Source organism: Aplysia californica, unplaced genomic scaffold (genome assembly GCF_000002075.1).
Source record: "Aplysia californica isolate F4 #8 unplaced genomic scaffold, AplCal3.0 scaffold00309, whole genome shotgun sequence".
Classification (NCBI taxonomy): Eukaryota; Metazoa; Mollusca; class Gastropoda; order Aplysiida; family Aplysiidae; genus Aplysia; species Aplysia californica.
Window position 1 is genome coordinate 248423 of NW_004797579.1, and position 11016 is coordinate 259438.

Consider the following 11016-nt stretch of genomic DNA (forward strand, 5'->3'; position numbering starts at 1 on the left):
TAGTACCCTCGCGCGAATCTTGGTCGACTCGTACAGTGTATAGAGGTGGGTAAAATCCGGATAAACTATCCTGATAACCGGATAATTTTCAATGAAATATTATCTGAATTCAGACTCTAAACTCTCTTTCCTGACCCGTTTGCCGCAGTGAGTGTACCCATTTGTTGATGAAGTAATGCTAACCTGTTTATCTAAGAGCTTTTGCCGAAGCGGTTCATAACATATAATTTGCCGAAGAGGTGTACTAACATATTATCCGTATTTTGGTAAAGCGACTCATTGCCCAGCCCTAGTCGCTCCTTCATCATTCCTACATGATACGGGTTGGTGTATTTCAACAAGCAGAAAAAATTATGCCCATAAGATACAAGTTGGCCCCCGACTGATATGAAGTCTAGAGACCCCGAGGAAGCAGAATCACCAAAGAAAAAAACTTTATGATGAAAAACAAGGTTCTAGTACTTTATATAGACCCAGCTCTCGGACTAATAGCACCCGTCAACCACCCACTCAGTTTGGAAGCTAACAACGCATGCTGATAATTAATTTGATCCAGAATCAGCTGCTTCGTTGATGAAAATTAAGCTGACTACGGTACGAGTGCTTGCATGATTTTGACCAGTCTAAAGTTGTAGAATTAATCAGATTTCGCTCATGTTTTCGAGATTACTTTTAAATTAAATCTAATGCAGGACTGTCATCGTCAAGGCTTTGGCTTCTATAAGAAATGCGGTGTGGAACTGTGGTGGGAATCTGTCTTCTGCTGTTTGATAATGTTCTCCTTAATGTGACAGAGGGGTGGACAAAGGGTTCTTATAATATCTCTCCGTTCTTTTGAAGCAGGCTGGAGGACTATATTGTCTCAAGACAGTGTTTGTTTGCTTGTTTATTTGTTTGTTTTGTTTGTCTGAGTAAAGTGAAGCACATCTTCACAACTGGGATCATTTAGTATCGCGAAAAAGTAAAATAGACAGAGATATCAGAGGAAAAGTGAAGAAGTAGGACCTACCAGTAGCCTATAGCCACCTGCCTTCTCCTTTATCTGACAGAAGAGGGGGACAAAGGAGGTTTTTAAAATAATAACTCTCCGGGTTTTTTAACCGGGCTAAAGGATGTCAAGGTTGTATTGTCTCAAGACGGTCATAACACATTTACCATAACCTCGTTTACACATTTATTACGGTTGATAAACCTGTGGTTTTTTATTAATTATTTCGTCTGGCCAGCCGTTTAGATGTTCTAAACCAAAAATTCTAGAAATGTATCACGATGCGGTGGAATCAGGCACTCGTCAATTTTGAGGGACGTGATAGATTCTATACATAATAGCATCATCGTAATGTGTGTTCATTTGTTTCGTAAATGTTTTTATTTGTGTAGAAGCAGTCATCAAACTTGTGCCATCCTTTCGTTCACAGTAGTGCGAAACGAAGTGCTTTGTGAGAAACGAGTGAGAGCTAACCACTCAAACGTCATCGGAATCTACTTTGCACGGCTGACACAGTTCAACATGAAACTCACAGGTTGTCGAATCGTTTTACTGTTTTTCTTTGAGTTTTCGTCGCAAACTGTATCGGCGATAAGTAATGAACACGAAACGGAAGTTTCATCTCAGAAGAGAGATAAGCTGGGCGGAAGCGGAAGTACTACCAACTCCTTCCTGTCGCCTGCCATCAGGAGGAACAACTCTCACCTCTCGACTGCTATCGCCGATGGCGACAACAACAACGACGACGATGACAAGAACACCAGTGGTGTAATAACGCCGCCTCGGCATGATAAAGACGGCGAACTGTTTTTCAATCACCTCTTCCCGGACGTGCCTCGTTGGTGTCAAATCAACGAGAGTGGGACAGATTTTCTGGAAACATGCAGCAGCAGCAGCAACAACAACAACAACAACCATAACAACAACAACAGCAACAACAAAAACAACAATAACGCGGGATTCGGCATCGAGACAGAGGCCGATAATAGCTCGGATCCCCGTCCTGAATGCCCCGTTGACTGTGTATCATATCCTGACTGCTCGTGCGAGAAAGCCTGCCTCGCTGTCTCTGTGTGTTGTGGACCCGTGACTTACTCATGCGCAATCCCCATGGTAGATGGTATTGTGTTCTATATCTTGGGGGGAAACTGTAACCCAGATCTGTCCAATTACCTCGTTCATATTCTTATTGCTCCCACCATTCTTGAGATTCCTGACACCGCAGACGCGTTCTCCTCCATCATGTAAGTTTTAGAGGAAAATGCTGGTGGTTGGAAGGCGCCACTCATAGGTCCTACTTCTTTACTTTCTCTCTGTTGTTTCTTTTGCTTTCCCCAGCACTAAATAACCATAAGTGTATCGATGTTCTCCTGTTAACTCTAATAAACAAACAATCAAAGAAGGGGTTCCTTGGGTGCCTCCTGTTTTGGGTAAGGCTCCCTCGTAATCGTGTCCATAAAGGTAACAAAGAACAGCGAGGCGAGAACACAGCCCTGTCTAAGACCAGATGTTTTAAGGAACCAGTCAGATGTTCCCCCGGTGACAAGGACTGCCATCTTACTGTTGGTGCAGATTGCTCTACGATTGTTCTGTAGTTGCCCCCCGATGCCATAATGTTGGAGGTTGGGAAAAAGAAAGATAGATAGACAGAAACAACAGAGGGAAATTAAAGTAGTAGGACCTACCAGTGAGTGGCACCATCCAACAACCCAATAAGACTTTTGTTTACATAACTATTTTCTCCATGACTGAGTATTTATATGCGCCTAAATGTGTTGCAGTCCTTTTTTTCTGCCCTTCTTCTTCCATATTGGCACTGCTATTGCTCTTGCCAGTCTTCTAGTACCTTCTGGTTGTTCTACTGTATCTTTTTATAATTCTTTTACTATATCTTTTTATTATTATATGTCTTTATTATTTTGCTCTGCCTGTTTATTGTTCCATTATGTCTCTCTATTGTTCTACAATGTCTTCTTTTATTATTCCATAATAACATCAGCTGTTATTATTCCTTATTCTTCTACTGTTCTCCAATGTCTCTTTATTGTTCCGTTGCGATTCTCTTTTGCTATATTGTATATTCTGTTGAATTCGTTTACTATTTCTGAACTACTCTATTATTACAATAATTACATCTCCCCATTATTCTCCCACATCTCTCTTATTCTTCCACATTTCCCTATTGTTCTACTATGTTGCTCTGTTGTTCTCTGCTATTGTTCTACTATAGTGCGGTCAAAAAATGGCGCAAACTTATCCTTAAATGTCTTTTTAACGGGTGAATCAGTATCATGCATACTTCGCACAGCAGTTGTTATTAATTTCTCTTAACTTAATCACATTTTTTCAACAGCAACTGAGGTTTGATTTTAAAACTTTTCTTCATAAATGAATATAAATTACTACAAATCTCCGTCAGGCGTAAAATGGGATTGTTCACAGCACTTCCAGCTTCTCACACACATTTTTCATAATCACATGGCTTACGCTGCTGCTAAACAATGACATTTTTAGTGGCAAAATTAGTTTTTTTAAAATAATTTTATAGAGAACACTTGTTTGCAATAAAAGTAAAAGTTTTCAAAGCATGTGTTCAATAAATGTAGTGTCGCGATTAGAAAAAAATGACGGACTTGTTTTTAAAAGCGATATTGTCCTATCTGTAAAACGTTTAAAATGTATAGAAACCACCCACTGGGATTTTTTATTAGAGTTTTCTCAGGATTTTTCTAGAATAAAGCTAACAGGTGTTTACAAAAATATTGATCTGTTAAGACAAGTCATTAAGCAAAATCTGGAGACTTTATTTTTTATAGTTAAGGATATATTTGACAATCAGTTGCCCCACGAATTTTGTACATCATTATATATCTCTCTACTGCTCGCGGACGGTTGGAGAGCGCTGCTGGTAGAACTTACATGTTCACTTTCCTTCTGTTGTTTCTGTCTGTCTTACTTTTTCCCAAGCACATTACTGTGTCGATGTTAGCCGTGCAGTCTCGGCGTTGAGAAGAATAGGACTGACGTGGTGCTAGCGTGTCGTACGAGGCGACTAAATGGCGAACCAGGTAGTGACTCCTGAAACAGAGCCATCCTGCCTCCAGGTCGGGGGTTGAGTCATGAGGCTAACAACCTCTTTCGTAAAAAGAACCTGTTACAGAAACACACACAAACAAAAACCATTATCTCTGCTTGTCTGATCGTGGATCTTCTCCAAATGGAGAGTTTATGATGCAAGGCAGTGAAAGCCGAAAGGAAGCTGCTGGGCAGAAGCCTCCACCAGCATCCAAGTCCAAGTCTCTTCGGATCGGCTCGTGGAACGTTAGGACCCTTTATAAGGCCTGAAAAACTGCAGAAGTTCTCCAAGAAATGCACTCTGGATCGATAACAACAACCAAGAAATGCACAGATACCAACTACACATACCGGGAATCAGCGAGACCCACTTGAACCAGTCTGGACAGAAGCGAATGAAAGAGGGGGAGCTTTTTATTTATTCAGGAAATGACAGTGATGAACCACACAGGGAAGGATGATCAAAGCCCAGCGGAAACATCACAAGACAGTCACTGCAGTGGAACCCACAAGGAGCACGAGTCAGGGGTAGGCCACGGGAAACATGGAGGAGATGCGTGGAAAGGGACATGAGAGAAATGAAGCTCACTTGGAACGAGCTTGGAAGGATGGCACAGGACAGAGATAAATGGAAGGAGCTTGTATGTGGCCTATACCCTGCCAGGGGTGAAAGGCATTGATGATGATGATGATGATGATGTGTCGATGTGCTTCGCTTTACTGAAACAAACAAAACAAAACATTATACCTCTCGAATGTTCTTATATTTGATACTCTTGTCTATTGTTAACCATAATTTTGCTCTATTGTTCTTCTGCAAGTGCTATTGTACAATTAGTATAAGATCTCTCTATTGCTTTTCTCCACTGAGAGTATCTAGCTTCTCATTCTGGTATGCGGGTGGTTGGAAGGCGCCACTGAACCTTACGCCTTTACTTTCTCTCTGCTGTTTCTGTCTATTTGTCTGTCTTCATTTTTTTCCTAGCACTAAATGACCATTACTGTGTTAATGTGTTTCGCTTTACTAAAACAAAACAAACAGACACTGTTAGTAAACTTCAAGTTTCTGTCTATTTGTCTTGGTTTTTTCCCAGCACTAATTGAAACTCATTTTATCGATGTGCTTCTTTTTACTCAAACAAACCAATAAATAAATCTATATTACAAATATCTAGCTACACATTATGACATCTGCCCAGGTCTCTGATCCCTGTAGGCGTCCCACAGTCAAACACGATATACCACAACATCTACCTCAAGCAACTGGTGACGCCTCTCTCGCCGTTCACCTTTGGCTACGTCAGTTTCCAGCTTTCTATCAACATAGATCCGCAGACAACAGAGCACCTATGGGAGCTCATGAAAAACGTTCCCAAGTAAGTAACGTGATGGATTAAAGGTTGTTTTTTTTAATTAATAGAGACACCAGTCATATAATAATGCCAAGGTGTTGATTTAGCGTCAGTTTCTCGATGTCCACCTGCACCGTAGAAGAACCGCTGACTATGATGGTGCCACTGACTGAAGTGTCTTTAGGCCATTCCTAAAGGGTGGGGGGGGGGGGGCATTTCTCGTTCTATCGTCATTTTCCTCTCTTTCTTTTGTATGTTTGTCATACTCTTGTGGCCCGCTATTTCTGGGGTGCTTTGATAGTCGAAGCAGACTTTGTGCTGTTGAAACTAGACAGGTGAGCAGAGTAAATCTGATTCCCTGTTAGGTTTCTCTGTTAACATCCACCCCTTGGCGCTCATATGACCTTATACAGTTGCGAGCGCCGTAAAACCTCTACTAAAACAAAAACATGACTATGGTACGTCTGTGGGAGCTCATGATAAACGTTCCCAGGTAAGATGCGAATCTTTCATGCCGTCTTTCATCTCACTTTAGTTCTTCTCCCGGTGAGGTGGAGTTCCCAGTAGGCCTAGTTCCCGGACATGAAAGATCGTGTCAGTTTGTTAGGGTTTTGGGCGCGTGAAAGCTGCAGCTTATACTGTAACTGTAAGCCTCCTGGAGAGCCCAGAATGTTTCTGAGTGTTCAAGGACCTGCTGGGGTAGGGTGGTAGAGCATATAGTCATAGAGCATACTGTGGTGCCTGGGTATACAGTGTATAAATGCAATTATTATTATTATTATTATTATTATTATTAGAAGTATTATTAATATTATTATTATTATTATCAAAATTATTATTATTATTGGAATTATTATATTGCTATTATTAAGTATTATTATGTGGTACTATTATTATTATTATTATTATTATTATTATTATTATTATTATTATTATTATTATTACTATTATTATTTTTATTTTTTTTACTATTATTATTATTATTATTATTATTATTTTTATTATTATTATTATTATTATTATTATTATTATTATTATTATTATTATTACAGTGAAACTCGGATTCAACGACGTTGTCGAGCCTGACTCTAAATTTTGTTGAATCCGGGTGTTCGCAAAAGCGAACATGAGGTTATTGTGGAGATAATAATTACAGCCACCAAGCAAGTAATGCATTCGACTTTCTCGATCAAAAGTACTTTGGTTTTTAAATGAGAGGCAGTTTCGTTTCTTTGGTGCTATACCGAAGAAATGCTGTACAGTTTCAGGAGAATACTCTGAACTCTACCAAACACATAATTTGCAAAAGGGCCAATTCATTTAAATGTACGCCTGAGTATTTATCATTCTTTCACGTACTGTTTGCCGAACAGGTGATGATGTTGTGTAAACCCTAGCATACGGCAATGTTGGGTTCCACCAGTCTAGAGCGCAATTCATTGCGTGAATGTACTATGTTAAGACCACCTTGTCATTTTAACGTTGATCAGTAGCCGGGGGAAAAACTGCGAAGCGTTTGTATTTTTACTGACGTTCCACGCCCGGACCGCTTGTGCCGGACCCTATACGTTCTTATACGTTCTCTGACAGTCTAGGCCGGGACCCTCCCCCAGACACATGCACACACAGTTAGGCCGGTCCCAGAGTGGCTCTGTAGGTCTGACCTGTACCTCGTCTAGCTCGCACAGTGCAAATGAATGTATACATTATCGTGTGTCTGTCTGACTCCGACACGTGCTATGCGGTATATATGTGCGTGCTATCAACGTGTGTTTTGATATAAAAGAAGACAGCTGATCTTTCGTATAAGACATAAACAATAGGCCAAGCGAACAATGGTTCACGATTCAGATGTCATGGATGGTTTCCAGGAATAGATTATTATCATCATCATCATCAGCAGCAGCAGCAGCAGCAGCAGCATTATCATTAGGAAGCGAATCTGCCATGTGATCTTTCGTCTCACTTTAGTTCATCTTATTAAGAGTTGGAGTACAAGGGGGGGGTGGGGGTGGGGAGGGGCGTGAGATGTGGTGTGTATGCATCCCCTTCCCCACTCCCCACCTCTCTCTCTCTCTCTCTCTCTCTCTCTCTCTCTCTCTCTCTCTCTCACACACACACACACACACACACACACACACACACACACACACTCACACACACACACACACACACACACACACACACACACACGCTCACACAATCTCACACGCACACACACACACGCCCAAAACATGTGTGAAATAAGAAAAATAAGTAAGTAAATGAATAAATGGCCCTCTTCGTTTTTTGGTTTTTTTATGTTGTTGTTGTGTTTTTTTTGGTTGGGGGGGGGGGGGAGTTCACGTCAAATTATTAGCTTAAGATAAGGAAGGGGGTGAGTTTGTTTAGAGTAAAGAGAGGCACATTGACTAAGTATTGGTCATTCACTGCTGGGGAGAAGTAAGACAGAGAGACAGAAACAACAGAGGGAAAGTAAAGAAGTAGGACCTATCAGTGGCGCCCTCCAATCACCCTCCAAGAAGGGGATGTAAAGCACTCACAGTTACACAATTTAAAGTATATTGTATATGTCTTTCTTGCTTTTTCCCAACACAAAGAAGCCGTGTGAGTCTATTTACTCAAACTCTGTCAATATTATTGTGTTACGTTTTCAGAAAACGGTCATTGGCGCCCGGTACCAGTACCAGCATGTTCTCTGCTCTCGAATGTGCATTGCCTCAAGAAGATGGTGGGTTTTCCTCCCCTGTCACGATTTTCCTCACCAGGGGGAAGAACAACACTCTGCGACTGTCCAGGTTGGACCTCGGCTTTTCCGGATGGTTGTTCATGACCTGCCACGACCTGCCGTACGGAAAATGTGAGCAGATTTTGTGTAGCGCCTCTCATCTTGTCGCTACGAGAGACGGGAGATGTGTGTACAGACATACTGTCGCGGTTTCCTTCTCGCTAGACATGAGGTCAGCGACCGGATGTGGCGACGTACGCGGAGCAGCAGCAGAAGAGGAAGTGAAGGATGGGTGTGTCAAAGAGCTCTCTAACGAGGAGGAAGAAGACACAATTGTGAAACGATTTCGAGATATGGCGTCGGTTATGGAGTGTGATATCATGACGCAGAATCACTTATCTCTATACGCTTTACGTGTAAAAGCCGTTCCCTTCAGCTCTACTGCGGACCTACCTCAGAACAATGTTTTAAGGGGAATTTGGGAGGAAAACAAGACAACACGCATCTTCTCTCTATACTTCGAAATCGAAATCACGAACAGTTTTTGGGAAACTGCTTGGTCTTCTGTCTTCACAGACTCGTTGGCTTACTACTTACCACAAACAGGCCAGGCAAATACAACAGCAACAGCAAAAACGTCGTCTCGCGACTCCGGTACTGGCAACTTAGATAATATGCCTGAGGACTCCAAAAATGACGTTTTCTGTCATGGCGGCGGGGGAAATGATGAGCCATGCGTAATGGCATGTGTCGACATTGTTGACGAAATAGGGGGCGCGCTTGATGTCTGCAAGGGCGTTTGGGGTCGGCTTGGTCTTAATACAGGAAGAGAACACAGCAACTGTTTATCTTCGATGCAATCGGGAGCCTCCACTTTTGCTAAGGGTCACATGATGACAACTGTGATGGTGATCCTAGTCTGTATGTCATAATAGGAAGATAGTATCCACTCATTTTATGCAAATGGGACAAATGCAAAGAGGTAATAAATAGTACTGCTCATAACCTCTTTGTGCAAATGCTATGTTATGTAATCTCCCTTGTAGTGAGTCGTTAGACCCATGAATTCCCAGCGAAATGTAATTTAGATCAATTATCATTCTTTCGATTATTCGAGAGGTGGGAACTCAGAATTACCATTCATCTGCCACAGGACTGGGCAAAGTATGTTCCTAACATCCTCTCTAAGACTTTTGAAAAAGAATATACTTAGTTAGTCTCATTTGGAGTAATTAAAGTAAAAAGTATGTCGAATTCCTCAACATCTCCTCAAAAGTCTTTGGAAAAAAATATTTAGTTAACCCTACTAGGAGTAGATAAAGTAAGTGAACGGATTAAACGCCCCTATTAACACTTTAAGAGGCGCGATTTCCGAATTACCATTCATCTATTCATCCGTAACAAGACTAGGCAAAGTATGTCGAATTCCTTAACATCTATTCAAAGACTTCTGAAAACAAAAATATGTTTAGATAGATATAGTAAAAGTAAGTAAAGTAAATAAAGTTAGTTAGTGAATGGCTTCAACGGTCTTATCAACACTATTAGATTATTTAACTGGCGAGAACTCCGGATTTAACGTCCGTCTCCGATAGGACCGAGCTAGACGGGGTTGAGAACCTTGAAAACTAAACAAAACAGCCAGAGCTCAAAAACACATAGCCGTAGTCTAGCACGATAGCGACTGGGCTGACGACACTTCCAAGTACTCGCTCAAATAGTTTTTAAATACTCGAGTAACAACTCGAATCCAAAATCTTTGAGTACTTTAACTGGGCTAATTATTAGAGTACTTACTTTCTAACACTGAATGGGCTTTTACTAGTAGAAACAAAGATCTTGCAATTTACGCTTACATGTATTTTGTTTGCTGCTGCATTGTATGTATCATTTTAATAATGTGATGCTTTTCTTTTTTCGTTCTGCACCATTCAAATCATCTGAGTAATTTTTTAATCGTTGCTTGTTGTTTGTTTTTATCATTAACAACATTTCTTTTTCTGTTTTTGGAATATGGGCATTATTGATTAATTAGTAGAATTTGTTTAAGACTTCAGCAAACAGTAAAATAGGTCTGTGCTCAAATCCGAGTACTTGAGTACTCGAATACTCACTCGAGTATTTCATAATTACTCGGACCCGAGTCTGAAATACTGGACTCGCACACCCGAACCACAAACTGTGTAAAATGGCACAAGTCACAAGGATATGAAAAGTACTTCCGTCTCGATACTTACGGTGGTGTGGGACACAGCCTAGACAAGCTTGTTTACATACACACGAACAAGGAAACAGCACGTAATGTGTTTCATGAAGTCACTGCCTTGGAGCTTACTTGATATTATTATCCTTATTATCCATATCAGTAAAAATCCAATTTGATTTCCCGCTCAGTGTGGCGGCGAATGACGTTTTGATTTGAGTCACGGATTCATGTTCTTTGCATTCCCATGCTAAATCTCAAGAGGATTCGTTTTGAGTAGATTTACCTCACTATCGACTCAATTTGGTCATGTAAGAGCCAATGCACAGTAGTCGACTGCTGGTTAATGAACCCAAAGATCGTACACTACAAGATGGTTCACTGAGCCAAAATAGTGTCCCAGGGAGTCCGCGCATTGCTTCAGATGGCGCTGCAGTTGTTGTTTTGAAGCTATGGCTAAAACAGCACCTGTACATATGGATGGCCGATGCCTCTATAAATAAATTGTTGATGGTCAAGGTTTTGAAGCTTTCTTTCGTTTCTCCAGAAGGAGAATAGGAATAGCGCCGCCTAGCTCATGCAGTTCGCCTGCAGCTGTTCATCGGTCTAAATAAAACCAGCTGTTCGGGTTCGCTCAGTGCGGAGTTGTTTGTTTGTTTTTTCTGGGGGG

At 41.1% G+C, this 11016-nt stretch overlaps 1 protein-coding gene across 1 annotated transcript; it reads left to right on the forward strand.

Annotated features, from left to right (window-relative positions):
* Positions 1-1400: 1400 nt before the first annotated feature.
* LOC106012272 (serine/threonine-protein kinase phg2) lies at positions 1401-5464 on the forward strand. The gene is made up of 2 exons (XM_013084689.2): positions 1401-2232; positions 5263-5464. The coding sequence occupies exons 1-2, from the start codon at positions 1511-1513 to the stop codon at positions 5441-5443; spliced, it is 903 nt and encodes a 300-aa protein (XP_012940143.2). The 5' UTR covers positions 1401-1510; the 3' UTR covers positions 5444-5464.
* Positions 5465-11016: the final 5552 nt, after the last annotated feature.

Bases quoted from the DNA above. Each gene is read 5' to 3' on its own strand.
- LOC106012272 (XM_013084689.2), top strand. From the start codon at position 1,511: ATGAAACTCACAGGTTGTCGAATCGTTTTACTGTTTTTCTTTGAGTTT. The intron at 2,233-5,262 runs GTAAGTTTTAGA...ACATCTGCCCAG, and splicing joins GACGCGTTCTCCTCCATCAT to GTCTCTGATCCCTGTAGGCG.